Below are 19,334 nucleotides of genomic sequence, written 5' to 3' on the forward strand. Positions count from 1 at the left end.
GAACATCCCAGAGGCTAACTAATATCTGAAACACTATGAGCTTTTTCCTCTGCTGGTCACTAGTGTTTAAAGAGCCTGTCATATAAACAAAAACAAAACAAAATACAACTTTCCTCCTCTCTTTAGAACCCTGTTTACAGGCTTGCTTAATTGGTGGTAACCAAAAGGTAGTTTGATATTGTCAGAACCTGGCAACTGGACAAATCTCCATTTAACCATTTGTTTTCTAAAATGGATGATGGTTGGGCCATAATGAGTTAGGTTAGCTTCTTGAATCTTTAGCCCAGTTCTACTAGTCTTCATCCCAAGTGAAGGGAACAGAGGATGTCTCTTTCCACAACACCTTGCAGTGAAACTTGCATCATGTTTTTCTTGCAACAAACTTGCATGACACTGTAAATGAGAATGCCAAAATGTTTGATTTACCTGTGTGCAGTGAGAGATGTCGGGACAATGTCTGCTGTCGGCCAAATACTTTTCCACACACGTCACAGGGAAAGAGTTGGTCATTAAATTTCCAAGACGGCAATCCGTTTCCTGCATCCAGCCCTATCCTTTCTGTGTCTATACCAAAAATGCATAAATACAAAGTCTTATTTTAACAACTTAAAGAACTCTTAGATTTCACTGTATGGACTACTTCCATGTGTCATGTAAAAGAGAACACTCTTAACTCTACTTTGCTGTTCATGGCGCGTGAGTTCACATGAACTCCGAAGCAGAGATTAATTTAATCTGTAACCTAAACTGCAAATATTCCTCTGCTCCACAGTCCATAGCAATTTGAGTTTCTGATACAAAATCCCAAAGCAGGGCTTGCACAGAACCAGAACACCCTTGGGGACTCTGGCAGAACACGAAAAAAAAAGCAATGTTACAGATGACATTATAAGAATAGTATAGACAGGTAGCAATAATCTGATAAAACCTCAAATCCATCATAAAACTAAGAAAACAAAAAGGCAACAAAAGATGCTTTTTTGTTTTGTTTTTATCCCTACAAAGTCAACAAACTGGCTGCTGTACAGACTATTCTAAGGCAACTGAGGCTCCACCACATCAGTGTTACTCCACTCAGCTACTATACAAGGAATTTTGCAACACAATATGTACTGTAATTTTTTTCCATCAAAAGCCTATTGTAGATCTGACTATTTTGTATGGCATCTATCCAACAAACTGTATTGCAGAACACTTTAGAGTTACTATAAAGTTGAAGAGGCAAACCATAAATAGTAGAGGAAGAGGTACAGGCAAGACAGAGCAGAGAAAAGCACTGATTTTTTCTAAATAGATCATTTCACCGGTCTTCTCACTCCCCCTCAGTGTTTGTCGGGTCTCTCTTTTGAGGCAGTGGTAAGTTTTACACTAATTTTTATAATTCACTTTCTCAGGCAATGTTTTCAAACATTTTCATTTTTATTGGCTTACTTCTTTGGGGAACTTTTGACACCTGGTCAGTTCAAAACTGATTGGAATGTTGCAAAGGCAGCAGCTAAGCTAAGAGAGCAAAGCATGATCATCAACTGATGAAAGTTGAATTGTGTTCCATCCTGCTCCCAGGGCCCTTAGGGATCAAAAACTTTCAACAGCTTGGGGAGTTCTGCTTTTCTTGCACTAAGAAGCTGAGGACCAGGAGTGAGTCATCTTTAGAGAAGAGGGAGTTTTAACTACTTTAAGACTAGATGAAATCTCCATTGGTGAAAGTCTGTTCCAGATGACAGAAAATGCAGAGGTGAAGGCTCTCATACCACCAGACTCAGGGGAGGGATAGAGAAAAGGGCAGTTTTAGATCCCAGGGAATGAGGGGGAGTAGAAATAGATAATGTTCACAAGATAAGTTAGAGCAGCAAGGATATAGAGGGCAATTTTGAACTGGATCCTAGAACAAATGGAGAGCTTGAGGACAGTGGTGATGTCATCTTGCTGCTTCATACGAGGGTTGCCAGGTGTCCAGTTTTAGACCGGAACCCCCGGTTGAAAAGGGACCCTGGAGGCTCTGGTCAGCACCACTGAGCGGCCCGTTAAAAGTCCGGTTGGTGCCACAGTGGGGCTAAGGCAGTCTCCCTGCCTGCCATGACTCTTCTTGGCTCCCAGAAGCAGTGGCATGTCCCTCCTCTGGCTCCTATGAGTAGGGGCAGCCATGGGGGCTCCGCATGCTGCTCCCATCCCAAGCGCCAGCTCCGCTGCTCCCATTGGCCAGGAACCATGGCCAATGGGAGCTGCAGGGGCGGAACCTGCGGACGAGGCAGCATGCAGAGCTGCCTGGCTGCACCTCTGTATAGGAACCGGTGGGGACATGCCACTGCTTCCAGGAGCTGCTTCAGGTAAGTGCTGCCCAGATCCTGCACCCCTGATCCCCTCCTGTACCCGAACCCCCTGCCCCAGCCCTGATCTCCCTCCCACCCTCCAAACCCCTCGGTCCCAACCCAGAGCACCCTCCTACACCCCAAACTCCTCATCCCCAGGCCAACCCCAGAGTCTGCACCCCTAGCCCTCACACACCTCAATTCCCTGCCCCAGCCTAGAGCCCCCTCCCATGCCCTGAACCCCTAATTTCTGGCCCCACCCCAGAACCCGCACTCCCTCTCACACCCCAGCCCCTACCTCAGCCCGGAGCCCCCTCCAATACTCCAAACCCTCTGCTCCACCCCCAGCTCGGAGCCCCCTCCTGGACCCCAAACCCATCATCCCTGGCCCCACCCCAGAGCCCGCACCCCAGCCAGAGTCCTCAACCCTCCCATATCCTAACCCACTGCCTCAGTCTGCAGCCCCCTCCCACACCCTGAACTCCTCATTTCTTGCCCCACCCCGGAGCCTGCCACCCCAGGCTGGAGCCCTCACCCCCTCCTGTACCCCAACCCCCTGAGCCAGCCTGATGAAAACAAGTGAGTAAGTGAGGGTGGGGGAGAGCGAGAGACAGAGGGAGGGGGGATGGAATGAGTGGGGATCAGAGCCTCAGATAAAGGGCGGGACAAGGGTGTTCAGTTTTGTGGGAGTAGAAAATTGGCAACCCTACTTCGTACACGTCAGAAGCTGAGCATCAGCATGCTATATCAGAGGAGACGCTTTTATACAATACCTCATTAAGCTTGAGCAGGAGGACTTCTATACTTAGAAGTTCACAAGATCAAAGAAGGAAAATGTATTCAGTAATATTCCAGATACAACACAGACGGATTGTGTTCTTTCTTTGTTTAAGGACCATCATTTCCAGTCAGGGTCCCCTTGACTAAAAGGCCAGGATTCAGTGGGACTTTCTCCTATATTCTACACCATCTGTGGGATTCTTGATGTATCATGTGACTAGCTCACAAGTCAAGGACTATAGAACTGGTATGTGTTTATTTAGAGCAATAGAGGAAATCTGGTTTGGGATTTCCTGTTAAACGGGAGCAGGGGGAGGAAAATATAGTATGACTCACCCAGGAGCGGAGGTGAGGCACAAAGCCTGAGACATTGTAATGTCCTGTAGGGCTCAAGTTATCACTGCAGGTCCCTGTCTGCACAAAACAATGAGGCACTGAACCATGAGCAGTAAACATCACACTAGCACTGGTGATGCTCCCATGAACAAGAGCCCCCTGCAGTTGCAGGTTTGGCCTCCTTATCTGTGCCAATTCTGCTTCCATTTATAGAATAGAGCTGGCTGGGCAGCTTTTCTGTTGAATGAAAAATTAATTCCGATACTTGACAAGTTAAGTAATAACAGAAAGGCTCTTTATTTGGGAGGGGGGAATTTATGTAGTTATTATAGCATGTTTTATTGGAGGTCACATCTGTCAGCACCACCACAGCTACATGTTGTTGGTTTGGGTTTTTTTTTTTGTTTCTGCTATGATCCCATATCTATTTGTACAACAGGGACTTGATATTTGATAGAGGCCTTTGGATGTTACTATAATATAAATAACAAATAATTTTTTCTAGTGAGAGGACTCATGAATCTGTGAAATCAGTCATTTTGTAAAAATTAATACGAAAAAGAATGCTGACCTTATGTGTCACAACGTCCAAGAACATCAATAAACAACTCATTTGATTATATTCTTGAGCTCAAAACAATGAACATTTTGACTCTGCAGCAATGCTATGGATATTTTAGTAGAGCTTTCAGAGTACATAATGAAAACAGTGCTTCAAAAGGGGAATATGGTCATAATTATAAGAAAAGGTCAAGAGTGTGCAGGTTTCTTCAATAGCGTCACAACAAAAATGAATTAATTGGGACACACACTAAACAAGCAGACTCAAATAGAAGTAAATACATCTCTTAACAATTCCTTCCAGTATTAGTCATTGGCCTTCTTTTATCTCTCAAGAAGCTGATATACAATATCCTGTTCCCTATGCTGGATTTATATCTATCAGAGTTGTGGGAAACTCATAGAAAGCTTGAAAAATATCCATTTTCAGATTATCCAGAGCTGTTAAAGACTAGTTCCATTTATGTAGAATAAGATACTTTTGATGCTTTTAATTATTTAGTTTTATTTTAAAGCTGTACTGCTGGGTTGCAACTTTCAGTGATTTTTCTTCAGTAGTTGCTGACTTGCTTTCCTGGCTAGGATACTGCAAAGTATTCTAGTCAGCGTACCCCTTACTTTAGCTATCATGACTAAAGTAAGCATCTGGTGCAATGTGGTGCTGACCACCTCCCACAAGGTTCTTTGAGCTCTTCACTCTCATAGAAATCAATCACTGAGTGATTTCATGCTGTGAAAGACACTATTTGTCATCCATGGTAACCAAAGCTCTTTGTTCAAAGAACAGGTACAGCAAAACTTTCCCACAACCTTCCTGTAATTTACCTCACCAACGACCTGAAGAGTCACTTCTGGGAGTGAGTGGATCATTCAGTCATCATATCCACTCAATTCTTGGTTCCTTTGTGGGACGGCAAATAGGGGTGCTGATTAGTGCCAGTTGTGATGGTTATTTTTCTGAAGTGGGTATGTATGTACCAACTCAAATACGACAGTATTATAGTAGATATCTTACAGATACTTTAGACAGAGGATCACTCAGTCAGACAGGAAGGAACTGGATTGATACCAACTGATGTTGCATAATAAATCACCATTATATGGAAGGCTTCCCACAGAAATCCATCCTTCATCAAATTATCAAATCAAACTGTTCCCTCACTAAAACTCCAGAATAAATTTTTCCCACATTGTGTACAAAATACTGATAGTACTATAGATAGGGAGAAAGACAGGCTCATCTGTTGATTGAAAAGGTACTGTAGACACTGGGTGAGTAGAGAACCCAGTCTAACAGTCATTTTTCTTTTGCAATTTCTTTGAATCCGTAATTGTTTGTATGTCAAGAAATCCTTACCTTTTTAAAAATAGGTAAACGTGTTTGGTGCAAGATTTCTGATTTAAACCCGTATTTAATAGCAAAAATGCTGCTGGAAAAAGAGCAAAGTGAAAGGCAAATTTCAAACTTTTAAGTGAAAATAGAACATATGTAAAATACTGATGTTCCCAAATCAGAATATACTATTATGTGTAGACTTAAGAGTTAAAAATGTTTTAAAACAAAGTACTCTTGGTGAAATGCAAGGTTTCTAAGTACTACTGAAATTCATAATTTTAAAAAGTAATAATACAGAGAGTTCTGAACTCACAGATTTAAAATGGTTTTGAAATGTAAATGTATGGAATTAAGACTACACACTGTGTACCACATTAAATAATTAATGTGTTACTTTAAAAAGCTGAATTTGAATCTTCAATAAATTTCTTGATAAAAAAAAGTAGTAAAATTTGTTAGCAACATTTCTGTCCTTTATGCTACACCCAGATGTCATTTTGCCACCAATCCTAGTAATTGCATACTGACAAGCAGTGTAAGGCTGATGGTCTGAAAAAAGGCTAGAAGAAGGTGGGAGAAAGCACAAGTCAGTATTATAACTGCAGAAATTTGCCCCATTATACCAAATATTTCATGTAAATTCAATGGATGTTTCATGTATATTGGCAAGCTTGGTTTTGTAACCTCAAATTAATGACATCAGTATGGATAGCATATTCCACCATCCCTTATAAAAAGCCTTTAACTTGACTTTTGCTTGAGAAATGCTGAGAGAGGCTGCTTCATTTGGTTGAAGGTATAAGCAAAGAAGAGAACAAAGTGTGACCTGAGTACATAAATAACTGTCCAGATTCACTAAATCAGCATTGTAATCACTGCTGGTAGTTCACAAAAGGGAATGTGCCGACTCTGGTTTTAGACTATGAGACACGATAAAAGAAAATAATCAAACTTTCGCTTTACTTAGCTTTTTAGCTGTTTTTACATTATTGCTTCACAATGTTTTAACTGTATTGTATTTTAAGCTCTTGTATACCACCAGCATTACCTTGATGGGGGAAGACAGTGAGGATGCTTTATAAATAAAATTATTATAAAAGAATAAAGCTTTGGGTCACCAAAAAAAAGAAAAAGTCACATGAAGGAGAAATTAATGTTTATACTTTTGGCTGTTTCACTAGCTATACCATCTCTCATCCTAAACCCCATGTAAATGGCTGCTTCAACTGGTTCCATTTCAAACCTCCATGCAGTCACAAGTAATCAAAGATTCCATGTTCTACAAGCAGTGGTCCTAGCAGTGCAAAGCAATCTGCATGGGCAGATCCTTGTGGCCATGTAGAGTCCCACTTGAATGAATTATAAGGGTTTTCCTGTGCTAAAAATACCCCCTGAAAAGGTTGAAATTAAATTAAATTAAATGAAATTAAAGATGCTGATGAAACCTAACAGGCGCTTTTAGCATTTACAATATCATAATTCCTCTGAAACTGTGTATCATTTTTTATATTTAGGAAGCATTTGGGGTTACAACTTCAGGATGGGATCCACACAAGCAGACCCACTCCACATGGTCAAGTGGAAGCCAGGACAGTGATTTTGAATCATAGAATCATAGAATATCAGAGTTGGAAGGGACCTCTGGAGGTCATCTAGTCCAACCCCCTGCCCAGAGCAGGACCAATCCCCAACTAAATCATCCCAGACAGGGCTTTGTCAAGCCTGACCTTAAAAACTTCTAAGGAAGGGGATTCCACCACCTCCCTAGGTAACGCATTCCAGTGTTTCACCACTCTCCTAGTGAAAAAGTTTTTCCTAATATCCAACCTAAATCTCCCCCACTGCAACTTGAGACCATTACTCCTTGTCCTGTCATCTGCTATCACTGAGAATAGTCTAGATCCATCCTCTTTGGATCCTCCTTTCAGGTAGTTAAAAGCAGCTATCAAATCCCCCCTCATTCTTCTCTTCCGTAGACTAAACAATCCCAGTTCCCTCAGCCTCTCCTCATAAGATGAGGTTGTGACGAAGTGGGACTGTTCTTAATGTTTCCTCTGAATAGTGTGGGGGTGCCTCAGTTTCCCCTATGCAGTTCTTAAGTATCTAGGTGGTGGGGTAAGGGTGTATGATCATTGCAGAGCCCTAGAGGGCAGATGTGTGCAGGAGTCTGGACATAGAGAATGGCCGACACCCTGTTTCCTGGCAACTGATGGCCTGGGCCCTTCCCCCCTGCAAGGTGAGAGCTAAAGGTTTGGAGAACAAAGGAATCAGGCGACCTCCTGGCCCGGGAAAGGGGAAAGCCCAGAGGAGGTGGGGCTGGAGGGAGTTTCAGTTGGGGGCTAGCTGGGACATGGAGTGAAGTGCAGACGTGGTTGTCTGGCTCACTGCCCCCCAAAATGGACCCAGCTGAGGGGTCCTGTTCTCTGCACCTGCAAGCTCTGTGTTAGACCATGTTCCTGTCGTCTAATAAACCTCTGTTTTACTGGCTGGCTGAGAGTCAAGTCTGACTGCGAAGTTGGAGTGCAGGACCCTCTGGCTTTCCCAGGAGCCCCACCTGAGTGGACTTGCTGTGGGAAGCGCACGGAGGGGCAGAGGATGCTGAATGCTCCGAGGTCAGACCCAGGAAGGTGGAAGCTGTGTGAGCTGTGTGTCCTGAAGACAGGCTGCTCACAGAAAGGCGACTGCCCCAGAGTCCTGACTGGCTTCATGTGGAGCAGTTCCAGAGCATCGCCCAGGGACTCCGTGAGAGAGGTGAAGGTCAGAAAGAGAACTTTATGATGGAGAAATCAGAGAAGGAGCAGTGCTTAGTGAAAACAAGATGGAGTGAGTGGCCATTTTGATCAGTCCCGTTGAAGGTTAAATGAGGAGGTAAGAGCCAGGTGTCAAGAGAATAGGTCAACATGGAAGTTGAAGAAACCAAGAATGAGACAGAGAGGGAGAGATGGATATCAAATTCCGAACAGAAGGCACAAGATGGAGGGAAAAGGAAGGGAAAAGATACTTTAAGAGAATGAATAGGAAGTGAGGAGAAGATGGAAATGGCAGAAGTGGGGGAGTAGGAGATCAACAGTAGAGCTATGCGAATAACAGATTTTTCAGTTCACTGGCAATTATGAAAAATTGAACAGACATTTAATTGTGGGCCAAACAAAAAATATTTTTTAAAAATTTTTTAGTGAATCAAAAAATTTAAAAAAAATTAAATGTTATTTTGAGTCGACCCAAAACAAAAAGTTTCAATATTTGAGAATTTTTTTAATTTCACTTTCAGTTTTCAATAATTTTAAAGGAAATTTTGAAACAAAAAGTCATTTTGAATTGAAAACTCAAAATTCAGTTTAAAAAATGTTGAAACTAAAAATTTAGATTTTTTTTGAATTTTTTAAATATTTTTTTTAAAACTAAAACAATTTGGCAAAATCGACGCAAATTTGCCAAATGTTTTAGTGTAACCAAATCTGCGTTTTTCACCGAGAAAAGTTTTGGTCAAAATTTTTTGCCCAGATCTACTCAACACACCCACCACATTTCTTATGGAAGAACTCAGGGCAATGTGTGTGAAAGAGAAGCCACTTTGGGACAAAGCATCTGGAGAGGCAGTGTCAAATAGGTGACTAGGTTTCTGTTAGTGCACGGAGATAGAGGCCTGAAAACAGGGGTAGCACAGGTAGCTACTGTGCACGCTTCCCATGCAAGTGTGATTCAGCTCTGAGCTGAAGGACCACTTTGGACCAAAACAAATATTTCACAGAGGTCACTTGAACAGCCATCAAATAACTTTTGGTTCCTTCAGATGCCTCATATTTACCATTCAAAGAGGATAGAATACACTGTACATAGTGTTGCATCTGTATCACCGAGGCTTGTACCACTTGAAAGCCTAGTTCTGTTTCTTTATGTTTTAAAGATGAAAAGTTTAATAAAAGTTTTATTCAGAAAAATAGTTGTAATATTCAACCAGTCAAGTAAACATTGCTTTAAAAACATGCATTTGGAAATTCTCCTCTCCACTCTTATCACTGCACTCAACTAAGATATTTCATTGGCTCTCTGTTTTTGTGCAGTGCCTCATTTGAGATTTTTTTTTTGCTTTAGAAATTTCCACTTACATGCTCATCCATCTTCTGTGCCAATAGCACAGTACTTAAAAGCTGACTAGAGAACTCCTTTCCTGAACTATGCAATTAAAGTACCACTGCAAATTTGGACCCTAAAAGCCCACAAACCTCTTACAAGCTTAATAATATATTGACTGTATGAAGTTGCATCTTCTCCAAATACAATATATCTTACTCTCATTCCCCCACTCACTTTCAAAGTGATTCTACCTGCACTGCCAACAATTATGTTGCTAGTAATCCAGTTAAAATAAATTGTGGATTCTTTCCAGTTCCTTTATAAAATATGCTCTCCTATTTACCTACTGTAATTGTGGCCCTGGGTGAACGCTGTTTTCATTTATCATTGTCACTACCACACTGAACTAACTAGTACTTTATTTTTGGATAATATTTTTCATTGTGAACATAATCATTAATGGAATCTTGTTTTATGTGATCAATCTGTTACGAACAACTTTGATTTTTTTTTACTTTAAACTCTCATATGCATCTCCGTAATTTTTTTTTAAAGAGATCCTATTTCTTAACCTCACTTCAGTTGAAATACTACAAATTTGTTTGTCTCCTTAATATTTTTGTTATGCTTTTTGTAATTATAAAAACGTTCAGTATTGTCACCTGCAATATTTTTTAGTCACAATGCATGTCAGATAAGAATGGTTGTTAAGGGGATGTCAAGTTTCCATTTTTACTAATTTATCATCCAAATATAATAATCTTTGATCCATCTGGTAGAAGGAGAAAAAACTCATTGCTAAATAAAACAATTTAATTAACTAAACCTTAGTGGATACTCTTAAGGTTTTTAAAATGTTTTTGCAAATAATTATCATTACTGCGGAAATTCAGTGAATATCAAAGTAATGTTATTATGGTAGTCTGACTGACCACAAAGATCCTTACTTGATAGAGCAAAATAAGAAGACTATTTGTATGTCCACAGTATGATACTTCTAAGTTTTACATATGGTATTTCTAAAATTACCTGGTACTAGGTGTGGAAGTATTGGACCAAGGAGCCAACATGCCCCTCACAAGGCAGCATTAACTTTATGCACTGAGGTACTCCAAATGAACAACAGAATTGCCCAAAAGTGTTTGAAGAAGTCACTGAAAAGTGATAGATAAAGATGTCTATTTCCATGAAGGGAGATAATGAGGAGATGGAGCTTTAATGAACCTCAGATAGGAGTCAGGAAAAACATGCAGTCAACTATCTGCTCAAGCAAAGTGGTTGGATGAGACAACGAAAGATGGGAGCAGGAATCCACCACCACACACACCAGGGATAGGCCAGGTTGCTAGAAAATGGAAGTTCACAAAGATAGTGACAAACATAAGAGCTGGAATCTGAATAAAACAGGAGGTAGACTAGGAGACAGGAGGCAGAGGAAATTACAGCAACATAGGTGAGCCCAAGACGAGAGGACTTATTTTCTCTTGTCCTTAAACAGCATTTCTACATAAACTTCACTTGTAATACGAATAATTTTTTCACCTAAGCAGCAAGGTTTATGGTAACCTTAAACTGAATACCACAACTTTGAGATTTGCTTTTATTTTAACCGATTCTCTCTTTTTTTCCATATTGGATACATTTGTTGATTTAAGCAATATAAAGTTACTGGCTGTTTTCTATGCAGAGGCAAACAATCCTTTGACTTCTGAGGAGAGGCGGAGGGATATCTGACCCTAAACCTAGCTTGAGTTCTCAGTTGCCAAAAATGAAACACAAGTTGCGTTTGGTGCTTTGTCTGAGGTTGGACTGAACCAACAGACAAGAATAAAGATTCAGGAGGATAGCTAAGCCTTGATGGACAAAAGTGGCAATTATCTAGCTGAAAAGGAGAAATATTTTAATGTGACCATTGTAAAACTATTGAACAGACCTATGAGTCTCATGGTACATCATATCACATCCTGTGAAATGTACCGAAGTGACAAACAAAAACCTAGCAAGTACTTTTCAAATTTTGAGATTTTATTTTTTAAACTGTGAGTTTTCAAAAACAAATACAAAACTATTTGCCCCATCTCTCTCTCTTCAAAGCTTGCTTTTAAAGAGAGTCATTTAAAATCCAATATGAACAAATAGGGGATGAAGTGAAACTTTTTTCCAGTTTGCTTCTCACACTGATGTGAGTTTCAAATGATCCCAGGAATATGAAGCGAAGTCATCAAGGTTTTTTTTTGGTTTGAAGATAAATCATGAAAAACCACTCATTTTAGAGAGGTTTCCCATACCTTAAATCAGTCCAAGTTCATGAATCTTGGTGAAGCTAGTCTCAGTTGCAGGTTTTAAACAAACCCTGAAACAGAGATAATTCTGCTGTAGTTCCTTTACAGAAACTAGTTTTTACAGCAAACGTAATAACCTCTTTTCATCAACTTCAGACTGCACATAACATGGAAGAGGCCCCAAATTCCACCATATATTGTACTGCCCTCCTCAATGTGAGTCATAAACAGGACTGCCTTCTCAGAAACGTCAGTCTTTACCAAGACAAAAGGAAAAGGCAATGTAAAATGTATGACATATGCTAAAGCCAGATGGGCACTGGTCATGAAAAGTAACACTGATAGCAAAAACATCGTCAACCAGAAGTCCCTTCAGATCACTGCATTGGCTTCAGAAGTTTATCTAACACCTTAACCATCATTAATGACGGTCATGATGTGGAAGGTCAATCAGTCTGACATTTCATTTTCTAACTGTAGCAGAAAAAATTCCCCCGAGTGGGGGAGGGGAGAGGGGAATGGAAATTGAATTAGTTTTTCATTGAGGGAATTGTGACATTACAAAATCAGGAAAGTGGGTGAAACTGATGAAAAATCCTCTTTTCCTTCCAACATATATGCTTTTAAAAGCTTAACTGATCACTGCTGACAAATTGGACAATCAATCATCTGAGTAACAAAAAATGTCATTCTCTTTGCCTTATTCTAAAAAAGTATTGTATATCTTAAAAAAAGAGAGTGTGTATCCATTCCCAACACAGAACCTGAAACTGTTCTCTGTTCTTCTTGCATGTTTCAATTTATTTTAACTTTATTGTATGGATGGGATTACTTCTTTAAAATATCTTCACTACAACCATAAGGGAGAGATACGTATGTGCCATAAGGAATTTACATCAACTGCTCTCCTAATTCAGTTCCGTGTAGCTCACCATCATTTTTAGCTCGTTTATATTGCTTGTTACATTTATTTTGGGTGCTATGAAATCCAATCTGCATCTATTTCTGTATGTCTGAGTGACTACTGTATTTGGAAAATAGAATGCACTTATCTTCTAATAAAAGCCAGTGCAGGTTTATTTGTTCCTTGCAATTCAGTTTGTTATGATAAACTTCAGAGAAAATCCTACTCAAAACCAATCTAGGCTACTCATACATACCTTTTGGACCATTCTGGGCTGTGTACATATTTAATGCTTGCTTTATCTGTCAATGTGACACTTTCCTTTATGAGTCCTGTTGAAATGGTGACTTCTCTTTCACAGAAAGAAGGCAATAATACAATTAGGGATTTGCACAGAGATTAATATTAATATTCTCCATCCAGAAGTTCGAGGTTAATAAAAATGAATTTGCCTTACGGTTACATTTTTCACTCTGGGCTTCAGCAACCCTTTCAATTTTCCAGCCAAAAAGCTACACAAAAAATAATATACAAACTGTTAAGCCAGTGGGCAGATACACCAGTAGAGGGAGGTAAAAATACAGCCCAAACTAGCTCAGATCAAGTCCCTTTCCTCAGGGCTAGCTTTATTGATACAAAAAGATCAGAACACTTGGTTTCAGCCACTTTTCCAGCTTTCAGCAAGCTAGTAAGGGAGAGGACAAATCCTTTCCCCTAGACAGCTGCAGCCCCTTCCCCTTTGCTTTTACAACCTCACTGCAGATCACTTACATGATAGACAGTGAACCTGGGCTGTGCTTGAAATCCCTTACATACTGGGACTTAAGGAGAGCTTTATACCTTGTCTCACACACACAAATAAGAGGTGAAAAGATTCCATGTAGGAGCTCTCCCTGTTTATCTTGTATCCAGTAGCATTTTGTGGCATCAGTCTAGTCAGCATATTGGGCTGCCCGTAATGGAGTTGACTATAACTCCCAACAACCAATGTGGCAAATTTTAACTGAGGTCTAACTCAGAAGCCATTAGAAGAAAGGTATGACAGTCTTCTCCCCACCCTCTCATAAGGTACTATTTTTTAAAAAACTGTCTTCTGCCAGCCCACCCTCACTAATGGCTGATGGGATTTGTTTTTAATTAACTTCCTCCTAGGCGGACTGAGCTGTTGTAGAAGACAGCTGTGCACAAGATAGAAGACGGGGTGAGGAGGAGAGAGTCCCACATTAACTTTTAAAATAAATGTCTGGGACAGGTCTCCATTTGTTAGTAAAAACAGAAAAGTTGTTTTAAAAATCTGTCTTACTACTTTATGTTTAGCTTGTATTCAGATAAATTTCACATTTAGAAAGGAGTACAACTAAACCCTGACATTAAATTTCCACAAATATTCTGACATAAAAAAATCAAGACAAAATTTGGGCTTCATCATATTTAGACCCACATATAAATAAGAGCCCAATACAATACAACGAGTATTTGTAAACCAAAGGCTCCTTCTATCAAGAGCCACACAGCTGGTAATTTAATATATGACACATCTGTAGCACTCAAATTAATGACAGTGTAGAAAGTTCCACCTGTAATATCTCCATTCATTTTATGTATTTATATTAAAATCCTAATGACAGTAAAACATTTGTGACTAATTATTTTACTTCTTGTAAAGTTGGTTTTGGTGGAGTAAGTGCTAGGTTTCTTACTGCGTCTATGTCATGGACTTTGGAGAGATGAAGAATGTTACCACGGTTCAAAAGTGCATCCGGTATGAAAGAGTGAAAAAGTCATTGCCCACGTGCTTTGTTTCCCACACAGAAGGAAACAGTTATCTTTTGCTGTTTTGCCCTGAATTTGGTGTTTGTGAAATTTATTAACACAGTCGTTGGCTTGCTGGGTTTAATGATTGGGATCCAGAGTAGGTTTATTTTGAATGAAACCAGGAAGGTATCTGTTGAATTTACTTTGTGAAATTACTTTGTTCTTGTGTTGATTACCCAATGTTGATCTTGCTTTAGAAAGGAACAAATGCAAAAAGGGATATTACACAAAATGAAAATATACATTTTTGCTTGTGTGGGAGGAATGTACAGTGTGAGAGGAGAAAGGCTGTGCCAATTAAAATTAGCCCATAATAAAATAAGAGTCACAATGTTTCAGTTATAAAACAAGTACTCTTCCACACAGTCATTAAACATAGACCAGACTTTGGGTTTCTATAGCATCTTTCATCCTGATGGTCCCTTGAAGTGTTTACAAAGTAATTAGTGAGTGCAGTGACTCTGCAGTCAAAGAGAGCAGCCATTGTGCGCTCAACATTAGTTCCAGGCATATAGCATCTGTCATACTGTGGAAAGGAGTAATAGCCAGAACACCACGAGTTTCATATATACTTCAAAGAGATCTTTAAATTCTGCCTGGAAGGCCACCAAACAGTGACTGGTAAACAACAAAAAAGGGCTTGGTTTTATTATTTTACCCAAAGGACTTTGCCAGTGTCTGAATTAGAGATGGGCTTGGGCTGCACAGCTTTGATCCAGACCTGAATGTTCTCAAAGAGCATGGGATGGTCATAGCTAGGGTTTTGTTCAATCTTCTACAAGAAAAATGGTTAACTTGAATCCACGAAATTACAGGCCAGAGGTGAGAAAGCTACCTTATAACCCACATCATTATTATTTTCTCCCTCTTTTATGGATGGCTACAAGTACTGTAAATAGAGAATCTAGGCCACATATAGACTATTAATTTCATAAACACCCTCATGCTGTGAGTTTCTCTTTTGTGCAATCATTTTGAAGTGTTCATTGTTCTGCACAGTTACACATTACCATGCCCTGAAAATTCTTTCAAAATGGAAAGATTTGTTTGGCTGCTGAGATCATGTTAGTTACAGTGACTATAATGGATAACAGGAGACGGTCATTATTACAATATCAGAGACCTGCAACACATGGAATTCTTAGTGACCGTGACATCCCATTACATGCAAACCTATCTGGTAGCAGCCCTAGAAAAAGTGACAACGGAAATGTACTATAGAGATAGAATAGAATAGAATAAGTTAGAATCATACGCATCCTAGCTGGTTATAGCCCCAGAAAGGGAACCAGGGATCTGGAACACCATTCCCTCTGCTCGCTATATGCAATTCAAGCTGTCCGTCAAGGCAGTTGGAGAATGCGTGTCCAGCAATGTAACTGTCTATGCTTCAGTTAGGCACATGATCATGGGAATTTAAAGATATGATGAGATAAAGAACAATGTGATGCAATGTGCTAAAGCCAGAACCACTGAAATATAGTTCAATGCTAAATTAAGTTGAACAAATGCTGTTAAATCTGTGTCTCTAGGAAGAAATATGCCAAATGTGCCCGCTCCTACAGTATTCCAAGTGAACTGGCTTTCCTAGAACAGCTTTCTACAAGCTGTAATGAGTCATCTGTCTCCTGCTACCAGAGAGTAACAAGACTAGCTGACAAATCCTCTCTCTTCTAAAGGGCAGCAATGTAGAGAAAGCACACCATATAACAGATACTTTAAATTAGTTTTCTGTTTATGAAAAATCATAACTGCATATGAAGGCGATAAGGAACCAGGAGCCATTATAACTCAAACTGACCGACCACTCTGCCATAGAGAATTTCCTGCAAATCCAGGGCTTGTCACAGAGGTCTGTTATGTCTGATTGATTATGTCAATATATTTTATCTATTTGGATTTATAGACAAAATAAAGAGGGACCTACAGAAATCTCTAGGCACCCCCAACACTGTGCTGCAGAACATGCCTTTGCACCTGCCTCCATAGGGAATGTCCATAGAGACAAGCATTCAAAGAAGAAAGGAATATTACTTACCTCATAGTAACTGGAGTTCTTTGAGATGTGGTTCCTATGGGTTTTTGCTGTGGGTGCACATGTGCTCTATGCATCTGGGACTGGAAATGTTTCCAATAGCAGTATTCGTTGATTTGCACCTGTGCTCTTCATGTCATTGTGCTCTCAACTGCAGGCATAAAGGGTGGCACAGACTGACTCTCCAGTTCTCACCCTACTGCAAATCTGAGAGGATCTGAGCAGAGGGGAAGGAGGACGGGACGTGAATACCCAAAGAGACTACACATCTTGAAGAACTCCAGTTACTGTAACGTAAGTAACCTTCCTTTCTTCTCTGAGTGCTGGTCCCTAAAGGTGTTTCACTGTGGGTGACTCCCAAGCAGTGTTCATTGAGGATTTGAGTGAGAGGATGTCTTCTGTATCAGTTCTCAGGACTGCTGAACCAAATGAAGCATCCCCAACTGAGTCTTGAACCAAGGCCAGAGCCCTGTGTACCTTCAGGGAGTGGTGTTTCCTGTCCTCTCTAATATTATGAGGTTACAGGTAGGTGAACTGTCTGGTTCAAGTGAAAGTCAGAAAGAACTTTGTGGATAAATTTGGAATGCAATTTCAGAGATACTTTATGTCCTTGGAAGATCATATAAGGTGGGTCCGCCCTAAGGGCCCTGAGCTCACCTACTCTTCTGGCCAAGGTGCTGGCTGTTAGAAAGACCACCTTCACTGATAAGTGCAAGAGGAGGCAGGAGGCTAAGTGTTCAAATGGCAGGTTCATAAGTTCTGGCAGTACCAGGTTCAGATCTCAAGCAGGAGTAGGTCTTGCTATTGACAGGAATGTCCTGACAGTGCCTTTTTAGAACTTTACTGTGGGGCAGAAAACGGAGCAGTTCTCCACTAGAGGATGAAATGCACTAATAGCGGCTAATGTATTATAATGAACTTATAATGGGTAGGCCCGATGACTTCAAGGAGAGGAGACTGTACAAGATAAGAGGAATCCCGGACTCCTTAGGAAGCAATGATGCTTTTGTCAGATGGCGAATCTATTCCATTTGGCAACATAAAACTTTCTTGTAAAGTTTCCCGCTATTGAGAAGGATGCATTGGACCTCCTCTGAGCACAATCTCTCTTAAGTCTCTTGCCCAGGCAAAAACCAGGCTGCCAGGTGGGGATGGTTGGTTTTGTCTCCATTCTTTGACAGTAGGTCCAGAAATGGCTGTAGGTGAATGCACACGAAGGAGGTCAGCTGCAGAGCCATGGTGAATCAGAACTGTTGCAGCCACCATGGTGCTATTATGATCACTGTTGCCTTGTCTCACTTGATAGTTCAGAGGATGTGAGGCAGGAGAGGGATGGGACAGAAGACATACATCAATGGTTCTGACCATTGCACAAGAAAGGTTGCGCCCCTGACTGGATTGTGGGAGCAGTTTCTGTACTTCCTTAATGTGTGACTGAGTCTGTGATGGAGTGGCATTCTTCATGGAGGGAGTGGTTTGGAGGAAGTAAATTAACATACGAATTGAGGAATATAAAACAAAGTTTCTATCTTGTCCCATTACTGGAGCTGATGGTCACCTCATTCATGACTTTTTTTTCAGTTACAGTTTCAGCTTTGCCCCGCCCCTGATGTCAAGTAATCCATTCAGTTCTTCTTTGAGTGCTGTTGCCTAGAAATTTAATGCCTGGCTTGAAAAATAGTTTAAAAAAGAAGAGATTTACACTGTAAGGTCTCCATTTTGAAGAACATGAAATCTATACAGTCTGAATGGCTTACTTATCATATTAAAGATATGTTGCTAAAGCGGTGAGATTTTTGAACTATAGCTGCAGAAAAAAAAAAGCAATACAGGAAGAATGGAGAGAGATGAAAGAAGGGTATATATTATGAAAAATGCCACTCCATCACATACTCAATCAGATAATTACACAGTCTAATTAATGGTCCTGTACTTGTATAAGTGTCTTTGTTACACAATTTACTATAGTTGCACCAGTGTAAATGTTCCATTGATTTCATCAGTCAAGTTGTCCGATTTGAATAGAGTTATAACTGACATAAGGGCAAATGGATGGGACTATCAGAATCCAAATTCCTCCAGAATATTATTTGATTTTTAACTAAAAAAATAAATAAAAACAAGCTGCAATACTGGTAAAACAGGAAAGTTTAAACTGATTAAATATAGGACTAATGGACACGAATATAGAGGAAGCAAGGTCAATAAGGAGACAAAGGCTATTAGAGAACAAGAGTGGAAGGTTACTGATGGTGAGACAGATACATTTTCCAGGAATGAGCTGGGAATTGGTTTTGTTTATTCGTTTTTGTTTTGTTTTGGGTTTTTTTTGATACTTTAGGGCAAATTTAGCCATGACACAAATGACCAAAACTCAAGTAATTAGAACTACTGGAAAAAGCCCAGATAGATTTTTTTTTTGGAATTTTGGGATGCAATTTATCTAATCTATCTAGGTATTTATACCATATTCAACACCCTGGTTTCCACCTCACAACAAGTATTTCCAAAAAGGGTGGGGGCAATAAACAAGGAGGTCCCAATATTTAAGAATGGATGAGGGAAGATGTAGGTCACAAGACTTCAACTGTGATGAATGGATGATAAAATAATATGTATTTCATTGAACTAGAAATGGGTGATAAAATAGTAATAAAATAATGTATATTTCAGAACTACTCATAGATAAAGACTGGGCCTCAAAAACTGTAGTTGAATTCTTTGACTATATTGCTGAACTGACTGGAAAAGTTGAAACTGTGGAAATCACTTATCTGTATTTCAGAAGAGCAATTTGATTTACAGAATGAGACAGCAAGGTAGTGGAGAACTATTAAAATAGATTAAAAATTGTCTCAGGGTCAAGAAAGTCAACAGAAGATTAAAATTTTAATCTATC

The 19,334-nt window shown here is 39.9% G+C and overlaps 1 protein-coding gene across 1 annotated transcript in view; it reads right to left on the reverse strand.

Moving 5' to 3' along the window:
* The window catches only part of ZNF827 (zinc finger protein 827), a 136,286-nt gene that overhangs the window by 16,492 nt on the left and 100,460 nt on the right, over nt 1-19,334 (reverse strand). The window contains exon 9 of the mRNA XM_007055710.4: nt 427-564. Coding sequence (XP_007055772.3) covers nt 427-564 — 138 coding nt within the window. The remainder of the gene's footprint in view (nt 1-426; nt 565-19,334) is intronic.

The sequence above is a fragment of the Chelonia mydas genome, chromosome 4, assembly GCF_015237465.2.
Source record: "Chelonia mydas isolate rCheMyd1 chromosome 4, rCheMyd1.pri.v2, whole genome shotgun sequence".
Taxonomy (NCBI): Eukaryota; Metazoa; Chordata; order Testudines; family Cheloniidae; genus Chelonia; species Chelonia mydas.